General features: G+C 39.7%; 2 protein-coding genes and 5 non-coding genes across 7 annotated transcripts; 6 read left to right on the plus strand and 1 right to left on the minus strand.

The window, feature by feature from the left end:
- Positions 1 to 933: 933 nt before the first annotated feature.
- On the minus strand, positions 934 to 16449 carry usp20 (ubiquitin specific peptidase 20). Its single transcript, XM_042508939.1, is given in 26 exon segments — positions 934 to 1706; positions 2077 to 2245; positions 2350 to 2418; positions 2506 to 2608; positions 2695 to 2803; positions 3362 to 3443; positions 4506 to 4675; positions 4764 to 4890; positions 5044 to 5224; positions 5324 to 5369; positions 6165 to 6198; positions 6304 to 6398; positions 8515 to 8687; positions 9091 to 9203; positions 9792 to 9941; positions 10051 to 10564; positions 12207 to 12266; positions 12269 to 12308; positions 12866 to 12979; positions 13104 to 13173; positions 13518 to 13620; positions 13711 to 13770; positions 13773 to 13853; positions 13961 to 14023; positions 14546 to 14599; positions 15869 to 16449. Coding segments are annotated over 25 exon segments (2847 nt in total). The 5' UTR covers positions 15947 to 16449; the 3' UTR covers positions 934 to 1706; positions 2077 to 2087.
- rpl7a (ribosomal protein L7a) lies at positions 16362 to 22878 on the plus strand. The gene is made up of 8 exons (XM_042509670.1): positions 16362 to 16523; positions 20066 to 20186; positions 20388 to 20537; positions 20818 to 20958; positions 21342 to 21421; positions 21727 to 21857; positions 22570 to 22639; positions 22741 to 22878. Exons 1-8 carry the CDS (start codon positions 16362 to 16364, stop codon positions 22843 to 22845), a joined length of 960 nt encoding a protein of 319 aa, XP_042365604.1. The 3' UTR covers positions 22846 to 22878.
- LOC121960337 lies at positions 19913 to 19985 on the plus strand. The gene has a single exon (XR_006106968.1). It is a non-coding gene; the product is annotated as a small nucleolar RNA SNORD36 (small nucleolar RNA).
- On the plus strand, positions 20234 to 20307 carry LOC121960338. The gene has a single exon (XR_006106969.1). It is a non-coding gene; the product is annotated as a small nucleolar RNA SNORD24 (small nucleolar RNA).
- On the plus strand, positions 20642 to 20712 carry LOC121960339. Its single transcript, XR_006106970.1, has one exon. It is a non-coding gene; the product is annotated as a small nucleolar RNA SNORD24 (small nucleolar RNA).
- On the plus strand, positions 21192 to 21264 carry LOC121960336. The gene has a single exon (XR_006106967.1). It is a non-coding gene; the product is annotated as a small nucleolar RNA SNORD36 (small nucleolar RNA).
- LOC121960328 lies at positions 21484 to 21560 on the plus strand. Its single transcript, XR_006106959.1, has one exon. It is a non-coding gene; the product is annotated as a small nucleolar RNA SNORD36 (small nucleolar RNA).
- Positions 22879 to 23070: the final 192 nt, after the last annotated feature.

Consider the following 23070-nt stretch of genomic DNA (forward strand, 5'->3'; position numbering starts at 1 on the left):
CTCAACATTTCTGTTATCTTATGTTTCCTGTGTGTTGTTGCCCCTGCCACAGTGCTAGGCTTTAATTGCTGAAAATGTGGAAACAAACTTTGCCTTTGCAGATCTGTACAGTAAAAAGGCATGCATGTGATTGATCTACAATGAGATAGAGGAGGATGTGGTTTATTAGCTAGGCTTGGGCTGACTCTGCAATTTGTCATAGATTTGACACTGGCTTTTTAATCTTGATTGCACAAAACGTCCTTGTTTGTCAGTCTTATCTGTGATTAGAAAAAAAAAAAGTAAAATGACTGAAAATTAATGTAAAAAAGACAAGAGAAGCACAAGATCTGAATTAGTTTTTTTTTTTTTTTTTTTTTTTCCGACACAAAGCAGTGCGGTTAGGGTAACATTTTGTTTCATCGCCTGCAGTGTGGGTTGAGCATAAACAAGCTATGGAGCCCTAGTTGGTGAAGACATGTATTTCACATACTATGCAAAATATTCTGATAAAGATATTATACAAAAAAAATTGAAAAAAAACTTATTGTTTGGATTTGTGCATGTTGTGCCTATTATTTGTGATATTGTCAGATTATTTATTTTCTTGTTGAATTATTACATGGTGTCAATACTGCCATCTCTCTGTTTGAACAGGTACTGCATTAGTAGTCATTATGGATTCATCTCTTCTCAAGAACTGAAATGAGGTAAATTTTGCATTAATTATTCTGAAGAATTTCAAATTTGTGAGCTATTATCAGAAAAGCCATTTTCTGTTGCACAACATTCTCTTTCTTTGGCAAATATACCACTATTGCACCAGATGAGCACATCCTCTTACTTCATTCTTGCACTCTTGCCGTAATTGACCTAAACTTGACCTTTTAGAAAACTGCCATATATGTAAATGCCTGTATACCTATTTGTTGAGCGACTCCATATTCCCATCAATTTAAGCAGAAAAAAGATTTTATTTTGCATTTGAGTGAACAAACTCGGCACCTTATCCTGTCAGTAAAACATCCTTCCAGGTCCAAATAAAGGAGCAGCAGTTACATGCATTTTGAAGCTTTTCAAATACACCCTGATAACGGTGTTTTGGAAGACATGCATGTTTTTTGTGGTCTGACACAAACCTGCTGTGGTGTTCTCGTATCACTGGCTTTAACAAACAAAAGACTTCCATTCCTGAGGGCTCAGTTATTCTGTGTGTTTAAGGTTTGAGGTGCAAGAGTATGATTGATGTAATATCTCTCACTTGATTTCTGGACTTGTTGCTATGTAACTAGTAAACAGGCAAACAAACAGAAAGCTTGTTAACATCTCTTGATTGCTGCTTCAAATCAAAGAAGAAAGTCCTCAAAGCAAACGTCACACCGAGGTTGAGTTCTCCTCCTCGGCAGGCTGGTTCACAACACCACCAGCTGTAGCAGTATCTGACACCTAGCCACTAGAGCAGCCACTGAAACACCATAGCTACCAGAACCAGAGATGTAACACGACGTCTTTTTTTCTTTTTGTTTTTTTACACCTTAACATCAAGGATCAGAGTAATCCAATAAATTAACTACGTGATATTTAAGTACCGTCTCACCCTCTCGCGACACGGCTTCAGAATAATGCATTGCTACATTTACAAAGTGCTCACGGCGAGGCTTCTTCACCAAGGTGCAAATTCCTCAGCTTCCTGCGAACGCAGGAGTGGAAAGGGGGAATCAGAAGACCTGGGAGAAATGAAAAACAAGTTGAGAACAAACAGAGCCATAATGGGCCCTCACTCAAACAGTCTAGAGTGGGTGTACAGTTGTTTATGTGCTGCTTCCATTATTCTGAGCCACATGTGCAGCTTTCTTATTCTCTGCTGGCCAGGAGGAATTTATGAGCTCATGTGGCTGACATTAGCAAAGTGGGTGGAAATGGTGCTTATTCCAAGACCACCTCCGCGACCGTGACTTCCAATTGTGTTACACATTACCCAAAAGTATATTTAAACATCTGACTGTATGAAAGTCTTGGTATATGAAGGGGGAGTGTGAGGTCTTTCGAGGCATAACGGTGATCTTACAGTGTTTCTCAATAAGTAAACATTCCAACCTCTCTTTATCTTAAAGTGCTCTGGTTTCTGCCTCGATCTTCCTCTCTCCATGAAGGCTGTCAGGGTCAGCCGGGGCCACGGTCTGTCTCACTGCGATCTCAGGGCCTCCACCGTAAATACCCAACAAGTACTGCCACGTCTCCTCTGAGATCTGACCATAGTCTGCACCTGAGGGGGAGAAGCGCATATAAAAACATGGTTTACGACTGGTTTTACGATTTTACGATTCTTTGTTTCTCATTTCTGCCTTTACAACCAGAGCTGAGGTTTACCTTGCTTGAGTTGTATGTGTCCTCCTTTCATAACGCCGATTTTACTGTTGTCGATGGGACCTGGTGGCTCTGAGGAAACAAATCATGGAAATTGTTTTGTAATGACGGAGCAAACTTTAATGCACTTCTGTGTCTTGTCTATCTGCAGGTTCGTACCGTTGTCTTTGCCCTTCACAAAGCTCTCCCACTCTCTGAACCACTGCATGCTGATGCACAGGATCACCGTCGGAGCCTCTTCAGCCTGAAACTCTTTATTCAGCTGCAGACGAGAAAACTACTTGTTCAACATCCAACGCAAAGACAAATCTACGCACAGGTAAACCATTGCAGAATATGGGGTTTTACCTTGATGAAGGTGTCTATTTCCATTTTCCTGCGTTTAGCCAGAGCTTCGATCTCCACCTGGCAGATGGCACACATATACAGGTGGTTCACAGCTGGGCCGCCTCCAAAACTGTGGACGGAAACACCAACACTTAACAGAGAGGCACTTATGATATTGTGATTAATTGACACAAATGACTGTGAACATTTGCATCCAAATGCAAATTATTCACTTACATTCAGTACACTGCTTAGCTTTTGTGTCGGACTCCAGCTTGCTTCTCCAAACCACGGGCATGCTGACCGATATCTACTGTATGCATTATACTGTCTATGGATAAATACCCCAATCAACCCCAAGTCAAAAAATCTGACCTATCCCTTTGAGATGCATTTTCTTTATTCTTTTTAGCTTTTGTGCAGAAAACAGCTGCCAAGATAGAAGATTGATAACAGCAGTGAGACTGAAGCAGACAGCAAAAACCCAAAACAATGAGCTGTAAACACTGTGGAGCTGAGGGAAGCGGCACAGATGGTGAGAATTCTCTAAGTTTGTCGTTACGACTGACTCCTTTCGCATTACACAAAGCCATTTTACCCATATGACAACGAAACAATGATAAGTGCAGCTTTAACTTACCAGAACAGACACATCCAAAATAAAAACAGTTAAGTGTTGTATGTTTACCTGTTGTAAAGGTACTCCCACACATTCTGAGGAACAATCACAACCAAGTCGTCTATGTAGTGGTATTTATTGGGAGGGATCCCTGTGTAGAGATGAAACATGACAAAGTTTAAGGAAAAATTAACTGTCTTTCTTGGCCTGTAACTGCTGTAGATTTTTTCTCCTCCTACACTTGATTCCCCACCCTCACCCATGATGATGGTCTAACTCACAAAAACAATAAAACCATTGTTTTTTTAGTATTAACATATTAACTAGCCAACTATCATAAAAACCGAACGGGAACATCCAGTTTTACAAGAACAAGAACTATTTGTTTTAGAAACTGAAATCTCTTGAGAGGCCAGAATCCTCCCCAGAGTGCCACCCTCCATTATTTATTAGCAGGATAATATGGCCAAAGAAATCTGTTTAGAGAAGGCGGCAACAGGTTTCAGGAAACTGGGTGAGTTAAATCTATTGATTTGTTGTAAAAAACTGTTTTAAAAGCCCGAAATATAATAAAATAAATCATGTAGTAACTGCTAATCATCAACAACATGATCATTTTTCAACAGATATTGCTAAATTATTTTGCTAAACTCAGGTGATTATTTTACTTACTTAACATTAGAGGACTCACAAGAGTATTTATTTATTGTCCTGTATTCATTTGTTCATCCTTGACTCTTGTGCCAAATTTGAAGAAATTGCCTCAAGATGTTCCGGATATATCATGTTCACAAGAATAAGACATTAAAGGTAAAAGTGACATTAAACTTTGACCAGCGACCACCAAAATCTAATCAGTTCATCATTAAGTCCAAGTGGACGTGTGCGCCACATTTCAAGATATTTCCTCAGAGCGTTCTCATCGCACTCACCACGATGGGATGGACGAGCGGAAAACATAATGCCAATTCAGAGGCATGCACAAGAAAAAACTGTCAAAATTGAAACAGCAGCAGCCAAAAGCATCTGACTTTTAGTCCCTAATATTCGTCAAGCTCCAAAAACACTGGATCCCAAATTTCCCAGAATGCAGTTCAACAGCATTTCTTCATTTAAATCGAAATAATCATAGACTGTTTTCGTTTCCCTTTAAGGAAGAATAGACTGTATATTTTTTCTCAGAGTGACAAGGTAGGATTTTGACGTCACACACCTCCATGCTGACAAAGAAACGTGTGGTTGCTGATGGGACCCGGTTCGGCAAAGGTGTTGAACTTGTTCAGCCATTCTCTGGAGATGTAAAACTGCAGCAGGCTGGGCTCCTTCATGTTTGCCAGAGCCACCACCTTCTGCCTCTCTCTCACCGACTCCTCGCTACTTTTCCTGCAAGAGTCGAGACAAAAAATACGGTCATAAATTTTAAATAGATTCAGCATGAATGTTCCACATTACAGGATCTTCAAATACTTACCGATAGAACAACACATAGGCCTCTGCATTCTGCACCACAGTCTCATGGACCTCTGTGACATACTGGTCATCAAACTCATACCACTGGCCATTGATCACATTCTGACAATAAGCTATGTAGTGTCCACCTGCAGCAGAGGAGATTATAAGAAAAAAAAAGTGGTGAAAAAAAAGAGGTGATTACCCTGCATAGATAAAGCTGAAAGATAAAAACATGCATGTTTGCTCATTTTAACGACATTTGTTCCCCTTATCTGTAGGAAATGGAAGTTATCTCATACTTCCTGCAGTTCCATGGTGACAAATGACTGACAGCAGGTCGTAAGTGGTGACTTGGGATGGACTCTCTTTAGCCAGGAATGGTCGCATGTCGAGGCCCTCCAACGGGAAGGACACGTGGCTGCTAATCTTGAACGAATACATGACCTCATGCCGGAAGCGTTTCAGGTGAATGCACAGAATCTACACAAAACCAGAAACACTTTATGAAGCCAACCACAAGCGAAACTAAGCTTGTTATCTGCAGGAACGATAATATCAGATTTGAAAAGAAAGACGTACCTCTGGAAGTCTAAGTACTTTGCAATATTTGACACCGTTCCTCAACCTGTAGAAAACAAGACATTGTGTAAAAAAATCTAAATGAAAAAGACCCTTGTTTAAAAGTATACATTTTAAGCAATAATGGGAAGGTTCACCCCAAAACAAAAAAAAACATGTTTTTTTCTCTCTTACGTTTAGTGCTATTTATTAACCTAGATTGTTTTGGTGTGAGTTGCATAGTGTTGGAGATATCATCCATAGCAAAGTCTGCCTTCTCTCCAATATAATGAAACTTAAAAGCACAAAATGCCAAAAAATACATTTGAAAAACTCAACAGTAATGTCTCTTTCTAGAAATCATGATGTGGTTACTAAAGATAAACCACAGACTTTGTTGTGAGCGGTTTCATTGAGGAACTGTTCTCTTTTTGCTGAACTGAGCTCTACCTGCGACCAAATCACCGCGCAGAGGGAAGCATTCGTCCACTGCTAGCTTACCTGGCAGCATTGAGCGAGCTAATGTACAGTTAAGCCAAAGATGATGCCATTAAATTTTTACATATCAAGTTACCACAAGCATGATCCTCTCGTCCTGCAGTATTGCAGCATTGGCCACTATTATAAAAGAGGACGTCTGTAAAACTGCTGACAGGAAACATCAAACTTCATTGTTAACTATGAATCTTTCTGTTATTAATTTTTTGATCCATGGAGGCTTTTTATTTGTAAAACTTCCCTTGATCCAAAAAAAAGTGATTAAAAACTCTGTGACATCATCACATTGGTGTGAACTCTCCCTTTAAAAAAGCAGAATTTCTCCAGTTCTAATTAATGTCTCCACTTTACTAAACATACTCACTTTTTACATCTTTCACAGCTGTACATGTTGTCCCCTGTGGAACAAATGAATGTAAAATGTTAATACTGACATACATTTTCTCACCTACACTTGACCACTTACGTATTATAATAGAATAACACAGTGTAGCGTTGTCTACCTTTGAGTTCATCTGCAGCAAAGAAGGCTGCGAGGCAGTCCTCCAGGGTCACCATGGGCCCCCAAAACCAACTAGGGATGCATGAGACTACGAACCTGTTCAGAGGCATACAGTAATACAAAGAGACTGAGTCGTTTCAACCACAAAAAGCCAAAAGGTGATCACACTGATAAAAATGACCTTAAGTATTCGAGTAGAGTCAGAAACTTGTAATAATTAAGGACAGGAATTGTGCGCTCTTTTCTTCAAATTAAATTTACTCAGTGCCCAGGCTCTCTGACAGAACAGGGGGGCTTTGAGGTAGATATGAGCGCAGACTTCTTCTCTATACATTCTCAGAAATAACCGGATTCACCAAAACAACGTCACTGTTACAATGACGCTACTTTTGTAATCCTGGAATTGCAGGAAGATGAGCCAATAGCATGCCAAGGCCTGTCCCTGCATTTCTGTCTCAATATGTAAAATGATAAACACCGGAAACATAGCCAAATATCTGCAAATGCTCTTGGCAAAGGAAGTGATTCTACTTTACAGTCAAATAAACAGCATACAGCCCTCCTCGATCAGTAAAAAGCTGTTGACTCATCTCAGAATATTTCAGCAAACCCACTGCTTTGCTGACAGAGACAGTAGCTACTCTTTCCACTACACTGTTAAAAACCCCTCTACAATCCTTAAAAATGCAACATCACTTCTGCTGGGTCATGTGATGGCTCAGCACTCAAATCTTCTCCTGGAGCACTGGGTCAGGCATTTCAGATCTCTCCTCAATCTACATAATCTCCTCCAGCCCATCAGTCCTGGACTGACTGCCAGAAGTCCTTGTGGCCCTCTCACTGCATGAAGCACCTGCAGAGTATTTATCTGCTGCATCAAGTTTAAGGGCTGTAAAATATGCAGCAATCATGTTATAAATAAATAAATATATTCAATTTTTGCCAGCATTTCTCTCTCACTTTGAGGTTCCAGTGTGTGGGATTTAGGGGGACACGTTGACTAAGACTGAATGTAATGTAATAAGTATGTTCTTTTGTGTGTATAATCACGTGAAAATAAGAATCGTCTTGTTTTGGTTACCTTGGAATGAGTTGTTTATACCTACGTAGGGAGTGGGTCCTCGCCTACACAGATTTTTTTAACATGAAGCTGCTTTATTCTTTCATTTTTTTTACCAGTTTCAATCAGCGAGTCCATTTGTTTTAAGCAGAGGAAGAGACCTCTGCAGAAAATGTGGCTCATGGAAAATAAAACTTCCTGGACGTCTGGATCTTATGTCATCATAGAAGAAAGGTGAGCACATATTAACAGGGCTTGGGCTATCGGCTCGTCTCCTACATGCCACACAGTACTAAAGAAACACTGATTTCATAACATTTAACAGCTTAATTCTGTGATTTTGACCAGTTTTAAATCACCTGGTCAGTTTGTTTTGGAGACAAGACCTCTGCGGATAATTGGAACAATAACCACTGAAGAAATTCTATACGTGAGAAATTTCAGCTGGTTACAATCTGCAGTCCCCACCACGAGATAGTGACACCTTTGGCTCTTTTTATGGTAACACACACTGAGCCTGAAGAAGAAAGCCTGGGTTAACAATACATGTTGATAACAACTTTTGTGGTGCCCGTCATCTCTGACTGAGGTTTGAGGCTGTGTCGAGCCAGCTCACACAAAAGATGGCCTGGTTCTGTTGATCTCGCTTTACAGCACAGCTCCAAAATGACAAACACTCTCCTGACAGATCCAGCAATATCTACAAGCCCTGACCTGCATCATCTGCAGCCTCCACAACCACATCGGTGTAATCGACTGTAAAGAGATATTACTGGAGACAAATCCACACACCTAAAGCTTTTCTTGGCATCCTCCTCTTGCTTTATTTTGATTTTAGAGAAAATGCAGATTTTCATAGGCAATTAAGTAAGTGTGACTTCTTGGAAAAAAAACAACAACAAAAAAACAACTCATGATTCCACATGCCCTCTTTCTCTCTAAGGAACACCTTCAATAGTTCATACTGTGTTCAGCCAATCTTAATTTAATTTATTTCTGAACGCACATTCAAAAGAAAACCTCTAGGCGGAAACCGTGTCTAAATCTTTTAAATGACCTCAGCATGTTAGTGTGCGATCAGACAGATTGAATTCATGTGTTCAAACCCGCTGACTTCTTCCTTTCCTCTGACAGTTAAATGTGTCCACTCACCGGCGTATGGAGTCCATGATGTAGGAGATCCAGCCCTGCGAGCTGTAAGTGTCGGGACACACGCCTGTTTTGACTGGAAGGTTCTGATGTATGGAGGAGTGGAGCTTGGCCAAGTCCTCTTTACCAGGAATAGGGAGAGATAAGTCTTGGAAGGTTTCCACTGTAGTCGAGACCTATCAAACAATCACAGAGTCAGTTTACACAGCAGGCCTCCATCAGTAAGAGTAGAGCTGAAAAAATAAGTTTAAATAATATAAATAAATGCTTATCTAAAAACTAGTGTGTGAGGTGGATGAGTGACATTAGATTAAAATAAATCATTGGTGTTCCCAGAAAGAGCATGTGATAAAAAAAAAACAAAGCAAATATTCTCAGCAGATGAAGATTTAAAATGTGAATTGTCAATTAATTTTATTCTAAGAATACATAATACTGAAATTAAGCAATTACATATGACATACTTTTATCTAAATTTCACTTTCACAAATTAAAAAAAAGTTATTTCTCAAATAAGTATACTGTGTGTTATAACTATTTTGCTCCCCCTGGTGTTCAAACACGTGAAGCGCAGCTCACCCTGTCGCAGGTTAAACACTGAACCAGACTGAGGATGGAGCCGTCGAAGATGTCAGAGATCACGCTGCGATAGTGAGACTGTTTCTTCTTCCTGGCACTGAGCAGCAGCTGAGCTGGAAGAGTCGTGACAGCAGGGAGGATATTAGATAAACTTCACATCACTGGTGTTGTTTGACTAACAAAAGCATTATCAGTGCCACCTGCGATACTATGTGGATGAGAGAAAAACAAGCAAAAGAATGAATCACCAACAGCATATTGGTGAATTATTTTCCGTTCATGGTGTTAATGCAGCTGACAATGGTGGTCCTCTACCTAGAATAATACACTGAATACGTTTAGATGAAATTCTGACCAGCAGCTCTTGTGTTCAGTGAGTTTAAATTAATATTGCACCTCATGTAACCCCACTTAAAAAAACTGAACTATCCCTTTAACGCAGTGACGCTTTGTTAAACCTGAAAGACTGCAGACTTTAAAGGCAAAAAAGAGGCCTGCTGAATGTGAAACACTTTGAAAAAACCTTCTGAATTCATCAAATTCACATAAAATCAAAGAGGCAACTCACATCTGGTGTCTTGACTTCCTTGATTCACTTCAGCAAATCTCATATGACGGTGTGGTGCAAACGTACTGTACTCCTCAGGAGTCAGGAGTTACCTTTTGAACTCTGAGATGGTTTTTTTTTTGTTTTTTTTTACCTTTTTTGAAGGAGTACGCAGGTCCTGCAGAGCGGAGGGGGCTGGAGCGAGGCTGACTGGAGGACAGTTTGGGATGTAACTCTTGAATGGTTCGCACTGGACTGCAGGGAGTGGACTGGGGCTGTGCCATTGACGCTTCGTTGTCTGGCTCTAGAAAACAATATGTTGAGCGCGCAGAGCTGACAGTTTAGAGACAAATGATCTACGTGCTAGCAGTTTTTAAAAAAGATCCACTTTAATAACATTTCTGGCTTTTTACCTGAGGTGTTGTTGCTCTGGTTCTGCCCTTGCCCAGTATCAGATAACTGGTTATTCTCTTGGCTTTGGACCTCAGTGTTTGTGGTTGGCGTTACCTCCTCTTCGTCTCCCCTCTCAGGAGCCCCCTCCTCAGCTGCTGTATCCACATCAGCATCCTCATCCATCTCTTGCGAGCCTCCACGTAGAGGTGAGCCGGACACCCTCCGCTCCTTCAGCCTCTCCTTCTCTGAGATCACCCCGCCGGTGCCAACGGCCACTATCCCACCTGCCGGTGACCTGACCCCGTCGCACTCATCCTGCAGGAGCAGCTCACTGTCGCCCGCTCCTCCCCCCTCCCCCCGGTCACTGCTGGAGCCAGAGTCACAGGAGAGGAATTCGTCCTCAGACGGGGAGCGGTCTCCGTCTCTTATCTCCTCGCCATCACTTCCCTCGCCGCTCATGCTGCACTCCGTCAGAGGCTCCTTCAGCTCTTCGTGTAACTGGTCCATCAAACAGCGCAGGAACTCCTGCGTGTCCTGTAAGAAAAGAGCATTACACTCACTCAGAGGGATGAAGCAAGAGTGCAGCTACATACACAGAGAAAGGAGTTTTGCAGAGAAGTGGACCAAAACAAGAAGATGCACAGAGAAATTTAAGTGGTGGTGTATGCCTTGTATGCTATCAGAAAGAGTTTTGAATATTGGTAAGAGTTGGTATAAAGACCTAATCACATCTGCTACCAACAGGCATAACTCCATATTATTTAAAAACATGTTTCCATGGCAATCATGATCAAACAAAACCATACTCTTCAGGTCAAACATGCACAAAGAATTAATCAAACACGAAAACACTTAAAAACTGGATAACACAGATAATTCAGCGTCTGAAAAAGAATCAGACTAACACAATGGTTTGATTTGAGTTATGTGCTTTTATGTTTAAAGAAATGATTCCATTTTCTTTCTTCCCCAGAGTCAGACAAAGTCACAGATGCATTTTGAAGGTTTCTGCATGAAGCATGAAGGTACGTTGAGATATTAGCCTTTCTTAGCTCTAACTCTGGAAATCTATTTCATCTAGTAGCACCTCTAAAGTTAAAGGAATAGTTTAAGATTTGGGGAAATATTAGATATAAAAGTTACAGCCAGGAGATGGTTAGCATTAGCATTGTTTATTTAATTTACACAAAATCTGAAATATAAAAATGACGACTTATGACTAACTGTTTCATCCTGCCGTGCTAAGCTAACTGATTCACTGCAGGAAAGTGAGAAAAAAAAAACAGCATTTCCACAAATATCAAACTACTAAATCACATAATCAGTCCTCTCTAAAAGTTTTGGCATTGTAGTTTAAGCAATTATGAAGTCTTTAATGTCAGGATTGGCAAAGAAACTGGATTTATCTCCTCCGTCAGTTACTCTCCACTGTTTTCTACAGTTAGACATAACAATGCGTCTATGAATTTGTCTGGTTCTATGGATGTAAGAAAAAACACTATAATTCCCCCCAAAAACTGAACTATTAAACAACTTAACAACTCAAGTCAAGCCTTTGGTTATTTAGCTGTGGGTAACTTAGTTTTTTTTTCAACCCAAACCCTGTTTTCAGGCTGCAACGCGACCACTCAAATTCCACTAAAAGACTCAGATTGTTAATGTAATGTCTGACAATATTATGGATCCCCACAGAGAGAGACCTTTTTGTTGAAGAGCGAGATCCTTTATGTTTAACTGCACCGGAATTGCCATCGCCAAAATTACCCAGCAACATTTAAATAAGGAGCAAATTTAAGCGTATATAAAGCCAACATATTTTCATGTCTAACTGGGTGAATTCAGGGTTTGTCTAACCAAAAATAGAGTTGGTGATTTTTGGAACAATGGAAAGATGAACAGACGACAGTTTTTGATAATTATATTTTGGTTCTGTTGACTCTGAATGGGTTTGGTGTTACAAATTTTGGGCCTTTTTCTGGTTAAATGAAAAGGATCTTACTCTTGATCTCTCTGGAAATAGGGTTTATGTTTAAAAAAAATACCAAAGTTACCCTTTACTAAGAAATTTAGGGAACAGTCATTTTTGGGAATATTTGAGGGAAATACACAGTGGTTCACAGTTAAAAAACAAAGACAAGACCGTGTCAAGCTGCTGAGTGATGCCAGGTGTAGTTACCTGCTGGGTGCTTGCCCCTACCTGCTGAGCGTAACCACGAAACATGGGGTTTACTAGTTTGAAATGCCATGAGACAGGCTGGTCGGCACGACATAGCTGGGCCTGGGGAGGAAGACACTACGATAGTTAGTTTAACCCTTTGAAACCTGAATTGACATCACTTTTCTTGTACTGCATTCTGGTACCTTTCACAAGTATTCATGTTTTAAACCCTAAGAAAATAGTTTTGATTTCTTTCGAAAACATTGGGCAAAAAAAGAGTAACTTGGCAAGAAATATCCAACAAATTCCTGAGAATTAATAGATTTAGATTTTTTTTTTTAAAGCTTTGGTAAAATGTACAGAAAACTAAATTTCTAATTTTCAGAAATACACATTTAAATTTATTATGCACAATTGTTTTTTAATCTTTTTATGTTATTTTTAATCAATTTCTAAGGTAATTTCCTTGCTTTGTTTTTGTTCATTACTTTTTTTTGTTGCTGTTTTTCAGATATTTTTTTGTAAATTTTTACTAATGTTTTGCTAATTTTAAGTTACTGGTTTCTGCTCAGGTTTCCAATGGTTAACATACTGTAAAGGATTCATTAGTACATTATAGTACTGAATAGCTGCATTCTGTCACTAGCCTCAACTGGTTTCATGTCACTTTTTATTACCGTTTTTTATGCCAGAGTTCAGAGATGAGTTTCTGGTAGCTCTTGCAGAGGGCAGGCTTCTTCTCGGTCCGGACCAATCCACTACAGTCCAGGAAGAACTGAGTGAGAGGAGGACTGGTGAGGAAAGAGAGATTACATCAACAGAGCTGTTTAACTAGCGGGAAACGAATTAGCGAAGATAGTAAATGAGACAGATTCCCAGTGATAGACCAAATGTAATAGCAGGACGTGACCTCACCAGTTGGAGAGAGCTTGCAGAGCTGCATTCATGTAGCAGGAGTTTCCAATATTTTTCATTCCTGTCAGGCCTACAAACAGGAGAAACAAGAGCTATGCAGTTTTTTTGTATTCCCAGAGAGTGTAAGAAGTGTTCAAACTAAGCAGACATATATTTTTAGAACAGAACACCACAAAGGGTTAACTATCAATGCAAGTCTGGATTTAAAAGAAACAGGCCCAATAACTATTCTTAGGACTCAAAGCAGTTACATCTTTAAATATGGCAGCTGTGACCTAATAGCATGAGCGCTGAGAAAAACGCAAAAATGATTGAAAAAATTCAGAGAAAAGATTTTTTAAATGCCGACTTTGTCTCTTCTGAAAAATTTCTGTTCACTGTTTTTCTAGAGAAGAAATGTTAAACTTGTTGTACCTCTTGGTTTGAGCTCATCCTCCTCTGACTCTGAACCCTCTTCTTCTGCCACAGCGATTGGTACGGCTTTTAGCGGATGACCTACTGGCTGAGGAGCTGCTTCCTGGGAAAAAAAAAAGATTAACAGATACTATAAATACGAAGGTGAGTAAGAAGCACTGTGTGAATTTCAGATAGCATCACTGGGACTTACCTGTTCTGTGGCTTTACATTGGTGGGGAGCAGCAGGTACAGGCACCAGCGCGGGCCTGTGTGCTCCAAAAACACCTCCCGCTCACACACATAACACCAGATCCTGAACGTCGTCAGGTTCACAGTCAGGTTATGCTTCTTAGCCTAAAGGAAACGCAATCATTCAAAGGAATCGGGTTAACATCTTATTCTCATAAGCATCCACCAAGGAGGTAAACTGACGGATATGTGTAGTGTGAGAGTGTTTTTACCTGTGCATGCAGGGTGCTGTGATCAGAGAAGGACTCTCCACAACCAACATATGGGCAGTCACTCTGCACAGCAGAGGGATTTTATTAGACAGGCTCCTGCATTATAACTCCTATCTTGAATTGGCTTTAAGGGATTTTTCATATTTTTTGAAGTGGGGTTGTATGAGGTACTGTATGAGGGGCGTTCCAAGTGACATCTGCTGCATGTAATACACTGTCTATGGATAAGTACCTCATACAACCCCACTACAAAAAACTCTGAACTATCCCTTTGATCTATTAAAAAAAATATAAATTCATGCTAGAAATTCAAATGTCAGAGTGTAAAATCATAGCTGTAACTGCACACTGTGTGTGCTTGCTTTCCTGCCTGAATGTGAGAGCGATTGCATTTATAATTACATTTATGCTCCACATCGTCATTAATTATTAAGCATTCACCTAGCCTTCTAATCTGAAATGCAGAGGTACTTGCATTTGCACAGTTCATCATTTTTGTGACAAGGTTCAAAAGCCAAAGCAGTATTTACCCTTGCAAAAATAGAGATTCAAAACATTTTTAAAAAGGAGTTTTAATGACCTTACCTGTAGACAGGCCCACAGGTTTGGGCCTCCTGCTCCACAAGACTGGCAAGTTCCCTGCAGCGTGAACAGAATAGAACAGAGAGGAACAAAATCAAATATTATTAATGCACAAATTTATTAGTTCAGTCAGATACAAGCCAGGATGGGTTTTTTCAGCGTAGATGCTGTACAACAACATAAGGGACTGTACTTCATTTATCAAAGTAGAGGGTGGCTGTGGTGTGACTTCACTTTAAAAAAAAAAAAGATAATTATATATGTATATCATGAACCTCCCTTGAGCTACAAATATTTTTTTCCTAAGCGTCCTTGAGTGACAAGGGTAAAATGCATGACCCTTCACCATATATCACCATCCCACTGAGCTATTTAACATTGAAAATATGTTTAATAAATGTATGTTATTAATTGACAATACATTGTATACAATACATTGTACAATACAATACATTGTATTGTCTTTGGATGTTTCGATTTCAGTTATTCAAGGTTAAAAGGTGAAAGATTAGCAGACATCTCGTCTTAGATGAAAGAGTTGCAGAATCTGTGTGAATCGGTGTGTATGATAAAAAATACATATAATGTAAACATGGGGTATATGCAGTACTTTTATTTATTTACAGTTTTGAATGTATATTTAATATATAGAATGGTTATTTTAAAATATGGTTTAAAATTGGGCTATATGTAGCCAATAAGTCCTTTTTTCTTTTCTTTTTCTTTTTGTGTGTCACTGTGTGACTTTGTATCACAGTATAAATGAAAGGGTACAATTTACAAGTGTTGCCATGCAGAGTCGAATGCAAGGAGAACGTAACTGCACAAATATGGACGATATTCTCATGCATCCATTTAAAAAAAGAATAGAATAATAATTAATAGAATAATATTCAATTATTGCCCCATTTTAACAAAAACATTGTGATCAATCACAGCATGTTGTCATAGAAGTTTTGTTAGTGGTCTGGAGTTACTTTTTACTTGTTATGTGGAAATAGTGCGTGTGGTGGTGGTTTTTAAATACCTTTTTAAGTTGAATGTCCTCCCCCTAAGTCAAATCAAATAACATCTCCCTCCCAAGTGCTTACAAAATTATATGAAGTGCCTCCCCCATTTTGCACCACCGGTTCCCTGCTTATAAATAATGAACAGTCCCTAGCAGAACATATATTCCAGCTCATGTTATTATTATTACACTGGTATAAGGCTGCTACATCAACCTTAAGGCCAGGACACAGACAGCCAGTGACCTGTACCGAGCATCTTTGACATTGTGCAGAACATTTGCAGTAAATGAATGAAGAAAAAAAAAAACAAACCCACCTTAGATTTCTGGAGGAGGTCCTCTTTGGTTACCTCTCCTATGGAGTCCAGGTGAGGACAAATGTCTTGTTCAGCCATAGTTACTCGCTGTCTTCAGAGGGACGTCTGCTGATTTGACAGTAATAACAAAACTAGTGATTCAGATGACAAGCTGCTGCTAAAGCTAGCTTTGTCGTCTCGACGTAAAAACACGATCTGCACTGGTGGAAATCACGCGCGCATCCTCTCTGCGCGTTAACGGAAACATGAGTTAGATATACATGGTGCTGATGTTGCCATTTTATCACAATAACCCCCAAACAAAATCTGACAGCTGAAAGGCCTTATGTTTACCAAAGCTCAGAAATCATCTCCGGACTGCAGCGATGACAGCGGCAGCAGCAGTTCTGAGTGACTCGTATTTACCATCAGATGCAGCTGCCACGAGGACAATCGCTATTTTTTATTTTTCTTGTAAACGGTTCATACTGGATGCGGGCAGGCGACTGAATGTATGCTAGCGAGATATCGAGGAACCAAGCCGAGAGACGCGATACCCCGGCCCACCATCCTCAAACAACTCCCACCGCCTCCCATCCGCAGCTCGGCCCGACGCAGGCTGAGGAGGCGGAGGCAGCGCGAGGACGTCAGCCTGCCGGAGCCGGCCCACAGCAACGTGCGATTAAAATTAACACCTCATTTTCATCGATTTTATCTTCTTAGTCAAGCATCTTTGCCATATATGTGAATCTTAACATTATTAAAATACACTGATTTAAATAGATTTTATTCAGTAATGGAGAAACTCGCTGTTTACGGAAGTGACGTAATACTGTACGTCGGTTTAATGGGTCTCCACATCCACGTTGGGAAGGCGAGAACATATATGCCCTATTCATCGATTTATAATAGAGCCATGCTATTCATAAGATTGATGAAAATTTTGTGTTTACAAACGGTATCTCACTTGTCTTCAGTCAGAGTAAAATACTTTAAGTAATACTTTGACATTTTTGATAGTAACGTTACGTTGTAAGTCCATCTCCGCTCGCAGCAGACTCTTTAATTCAAAAACAAAGGTGTGAACTCCGTTTATACGGTATTCAAACTTTATTCGACAAAATAACAATACTATAAGCAAATAAAACTACTTGTACTGGTGTCAGATTTAATCCATCCAAATAAATTTAATCCCAATGTTTGGCCAGCAGATGTCACCATTTTGCACTGTTGATTGATTTCAAATCAATTAAGTGTCTTCTAAAGTCGTGTAATTAGACAAAATAAGTATTAGATTGATAACAAATAGGCATTTTTACCCTTTGCTCTTTAGTTTCTCTGATTTTTGTAGTTGTGTGACCGTAATTATGTGGAATTTGGGTAATTCTTCACTGATGGATTATATGGTCCACAGATGCAAAGGGGTGCACAGATGTGATTCCTATTTACCAGGTGAAAATCAATAAAGGGCAGATTATTTTAATGTTTATATTGTGGATAATGCTGAATGGACTAAACGGGTGGGATATGACAACATACTCATGTGCAGTAACTGTGTCAGCATACACAAGGTGCAATTAGAAACCATCTTAATATACTTTATGAACTTTTGTTCACTATTTCCAGAGTAGTTAGTGAAGAGTAAAATATTACATTTATGTGGACACCAACTCATTCAGGTATGGAAATGAAGTAGAAAAACTGACAAAGGAGGACATCAAAACTGAGTTTAACTGTAAATATGTAAACTGGATCAGTGTGCCCGAATGTGCTTTTATCACAGCAGACATGTTTGTTTGTCACAGAAAAGCACTGTTGCTATTAATGTAGTACCAATGGCTCTGTTGTATTTAAATATCCTAGTTAAGCCATGGCGGTGTGACAGTGAACCAGCATGCACAATGCCATGGCCATGAGCAACAATAGTATTGAAGGGAAGTGGGCATTTATAGGAAGATTTCATTATTTCACTGCACAAAAAGACAAACACTCCCATGCCTTTCTTTAGTGGCAAAATATATTGTTACAAAACATATGATGACATATTACAATTTGGAAATATTGTGCAGGATAAGACAACAAAATACTGTTCTAATAAAATTACATTTAAAGTATTTTATGCACATAAAAAGGGAAAAAAAAATCTACTCATCCTAACTAATCTACTGATCTAATCCTATTAGAATCCTTTTATAAAAAGTTCATTTTATTGAAATTGTTAAATATAGTCAAAAGGCTACAATTAAAATAAAACAGTTGTGTATAATATATTTTCTCAAGACTAAAAACACACTGTATATGTATACATATATTATATATAATATATATAATATATAATATATATATATATATATTATATATATATATACACACACATATATTATATATATATATCCATTATTTTCTGATTAGGGTATTATTTAATTTCTGAAAAATCTAAGTAATAATTATTTTAAAGATAAATATTATTTTTAATACATCGACTAACTTACACTTGCATAAAATGTTTACTACATTAAAGTAATTTACATGGGATTCATAATAAAACGTTTCAGCTTTTTTATTTAATTTTTTCATTTAAAAATGTACACACATTTTTAACAAAATAATACACTTTTTTTGTTCCATTGTAACTTCTTTTAAAAGGTGATGGGAAATTACGTATACAGCTGTATAGTTTAACACTGATCCTGAGTCAGAGTCAAAACACAGAGCTGGAGGCGCGAGCAGCTCTAATATCTGACTCCAGATCAGTGCACGAGGCCACGTTACCACGCTGCAAGCCTCGCGGTATTTACGCTACCCAGAATCCCTCGCTCTTCCTTTCTGCCTGAACCGACATGGTGGGTGCATAGCCGATTCTCCTCAAGAAATACTCTATCTACTATATCTGCTGTCATCTTCTTATGTGTGCTTTTTCTTACATTGCGGGATGTACCTATGACTTTTTTAGAGCCTGTTCGTTTATATAATGCCGATATTGAGCGTCATGGTTGTGCTGTTTTTGGATTAAAACTTGGTAAAGTTGACTCGGTGTAGCCGGTATTAGTAGCACCATGGCTCCCTGTTAGGAGCTAAAGCTAACGGTGGTGAACACGCTGGGTTGTAAGATAATTTAAGTTTAATTAGTCTGCTTTTCCACGTGAATGTGAAATGTCAGCGCTTATCTCGTAATTCAATTTTAATCTGCGACTAACGGAAGTAAGACGGCGCCCATAGGTGGTGTCTTCAGTGTGGCTCTGGGTAGTTAACCCGGTACTGCTAACGTGAGTGGGCCCGTGCGTGTCTTGTGTTTGCGTTAGCTCTGTTGAAGGCAACAGGATCTCACATTTAGCCCGTGTTTCACTGACCTGGTAGTCAGATAACGTCAGCATGTCTTGAGTTTGTCAGTGAAAACGCGTCAGTTGTGCCGGCTAACGTTAGCTGAAGCAGTAGCATCGTCCATAACTCGGTTTGTATGACATGCTAACGCAGTGCAGACTGGGCAGCATGAGGATTTCCCGAGCTTAGTTCATTGTAATGCTGTCAAACTTTAGTCCGAAGTTTTGCCTTTCCAATGACAACTAACTGTTTTCGGACTGAAGTACGTAAAGTATGTATTTTGGGAAATGTAATAAGTAATGTTCGCTGGCAGGGCAAAGCTGCATGCTAAGTAATGGATACTAAGGCTCATTTATGCTGGTAAAGAGGATCAGTGCAATTAGTGTTAATTTCATATTTAGATTAAAATCTCCAACCAAAAGCTTCTGAAGTTCACCTTTATATGGCAAAAGCATTATAAATATATTGGCCCTTACAATGGTGATGCTGTGCACTTAACTTGACAGAAAGCTGTAGCCTAATCCCACACTTACACTGCTAACTTTGTGTCAAAGTACGTAGTTTATTAATAATTTCAGGATCAGTTGGGTGTTTTGTAAAATTGGCTTTCACTTAAAAGGAATTAGACATAATATTTTAGTGTAGATTGTATATTTTGTGTTAGTGTGCAGTGAGGCAGAAACATCCTTTAGGGTATATATGGAACATTTTAAAGTGTGTGCAGTCATGTCTTATTTGGCCTTTATGCAATGATGACTTGAATTTCTTCACCTGAAACTTGCCGTGATGGTTTTTGAGCTTTTTAACCCTGAGCATTGGCCAAACAGACAATGGTTTTGTTTCTATATACAGTGAATTCTTTATTAATTAATGTTAACACTGTTTTCTTCTTGACAGCCTAAGGGAAAGAAGGCTAAGGGGAAGAAGGTGGCACCCGCCCCTTCCGTGGCCAAGAAACATGAGGCCAAAAAAGTAGTCAACCCCCTCTTCGAGAAGAGGCCAAAGAACTTTGGCATCGGTACGTAACCTTAGGTAGAGATGTGGGAGATCTGGAGGTCGTAATGGTGCAGATGATGTTATGAATATTTGCTATCTTAACAACACTGAAGACAACCTTTCCCACCAAGATCGCTGATGCACTCAAGATTATAAAATGAGAAGTTTTTTTTCTCAGTTTATTACATACTAAACTTTTTATTCAATTTTTTTTAAATTACAGGCCAGGATATTCAGCCCAAGCGTGATCTGACACGCTTCGTGAAATGGCCTCGTTATATCCGCCTGCAGAGGCAGCGCTCCATCCTCTACAAGCGTCTGAAGGTTCCCCCTGCAATCAACCAGTTCACCCAGGCTCTGGACCGCCAGACCGGTGAGTTAATAGAGCTTTTGGCATCAGGGGGTGCAACTATGCACGTATTTCTCTGTAGTATTTTTAAAATGGCCTGTTGGTACTAAATACTGCCATTGTGACTTTGCAAATGATGTGAAAGAATATTTGCTATCTGAGCAACTGTGCTGACATTTCCACCAAGATCACTGATGCAGTTACTGAAAATTCCGTCCACGCGTGCTGCACAACAAACCATGCAAATAGCCACTGTATGATAGACGAATTTTAAATTTGCAATGTCCTCTCTGATCCTCTTAAGCCACACAGCTGTTCAAGCTGGCCCACAAGTACAGGCCGGAGACCAAGCAGGAGAAGAAGCAGAGGCTGCTGGCCCGCGCTGAGCAGAAGGCAGCCGGAAAGGGAGACACCCCGACCAAGAGGCCCCCTGTCCTCCGCGCAGGTGAGGCACACTGAACGAATACAGAGCTGTAGGAAGTGTTTTTGATGGGAAACATTTTATTTGCTCTACATAAAGACTCAGTGAGGCTGCAAACTTCTTTAAAGCCCTGCTCATCCAGCTGTTGTTCAACAGCCAATGTTAGTCGTCGTTTGTTGAAGCTGAATTATTTCTGCGTGAAACAACTTGATTATCTGTAAACACCCATCTGGAGTTCTTATCTTAACTTGGCCGCGATGCAGTGATGTTTTGAATTTCTTCACCTGAAACTTGCCTTGATGCTTTATGAGCTTTTTAACCCTGAGCATTGGCCGACATATAAATTGGATATTTTCATAATGTGTTTTCCGGGTAGAAGATAATTTCTTTTTCCCTCGTCTCTGCAGGTGTGAACACTGTCACCTCTCTGGTGGAGAGCAAGAAGGCCCAGCTGGTCATCATCGCCCACGATGTGGATCCAATTGAGGTGAGCTGTGCAGCAGTGGAACTCTGTCATACTGGGAACGTTTGAGTCTTGGAAGTGGTCGCTGGCAATGATGTTTGAATTTCTTCACCTGAATCCTCTGTGTGGATCAAAACTTACGAGCTTTTTAACCCTGAGCAGAGACCACAAACCAAGATTATGTTTTGACTACAGCATTTATTGAGGACGTTACCGTCTTTGGTCAGATTCAGCAGTTGTTTTGGTGTTTTTTTTGCCCTCTGGCATTACCTGAAGTCGATACTTTTTCCAAAATTATTAATTCTCTGGTGTTTTCCTTGCTGTTCTAGCTCGTCGTCTTCCTGCCAGCTCTGTGCCGTAAGATGGGCGTCCCATACTGCATCGTCAAGGGCAAGGCTAGACTGGGCAGACTGGTGCACAGAAAGACATGCACTTCAGTTGCCTTCACACAGACGAACCCGTAAGTGTGCGCGTTAACTGAGCTGTGTTGTTTAAATGTGGCACGTTATCTTTAATACAAGATCTTTGTCCATTTATCGACTAGTACAACAAGAGTTTTTCATGTGTCTTTAAAAAGTGTTTCCAGGGCATGTTCTGTAGCAGTGTCTTGTCTTTGCGTTACTGATCGACATACTTGATGTAGTGCCGAATGAGCTAGATTTTCATGATGTGCGATGAGTGTTTTGTTTTGTCAAATATCTTTGTTGCGTTACATTTACATTCAGGATGTTTGAAACTGTCAATACTATTTTCTGCAGCATCAACACACCGGGACCAGCTGCACTTTGTTTTCTGTTGCTAAACTTTATTGCGGTCATTCTGCTGTTCTCAGCTGATAACCAAGAAAAGGACAGTCGTGGTTGTCGGGTTACAGTCTTGTTATATTTATCGCTTTAACAATTTCAAATGTTGTGCTATCAATGTCAGTTTTTCCCGGTTGTGTCAAATCGTATTATATGAATGTTTATTGAGGAAATGGAGTTAGAAATTCTAGTATCCCGACAATACTTGTTTTTCGCTGCTAGGTTAGTCGGTACGCTGCACTGAAATGTTTAGGTATAATGAATGTGTACAAGTGCATTCATCTACATGATCCTTTTGAAGTTGACATGCTCATTGAATCAGTAATGTTTTGTAGCAGCACTGTATTAACTGGCTTTGTTGTTCCCCAGTGAGGATAAAGGTGCACTTGCCAAGCTCGTGGAAGCCATCAAGACCAACTACAATGACAGATACGAGGAGGTGAGCGTTAATCTGAGATAACTCAAGTGCCTCCACATGAGTAAAATTGCACGTTAATATCAAATTGCTCCGTTTTAACTCCTTGCAAACTTGTATTGCAGATCCGTCGTCACTGGGGAGGTGGTATCATGGGCCCTAAATCCACAGCCCGCATCGCTAAGCTGGAGAAGGCAAAGGCCAAGGAACTGGCAACCAAGCTTGGTTAAATTGTTTGGAATAAAAAATGTATGTCCTAAAAAGAGACCTTTTTTGTTTTTATTGTTATAACTAATGCGTTTCATTCACAGTCGGAGGTCAGAATTTCCCGGTTGAAAATTCTGACCTCCAAGTGTTTCATAACGCAGACTGTAAAGAAAAACATGACGGGGATGAACTGGTGTCTCTGTGGCTAGTATGGACAATGACACGATTAGCGGGGCCACTTTATATTT

Source organism: Plectropomus leopardus, chromosome 20 (assembly GCF_008729295.1).
Source record: "Plectropomus leopardus isolate mb chromosome 20, YSFRI_Pleo_2.0, whole genome shotgun sequence".
NCBI lineage: Eukaryota > Metazoa > Chordata > Actinopteri > Perciformes > Serranidae > Plectropomus > Plectropomus leopardus.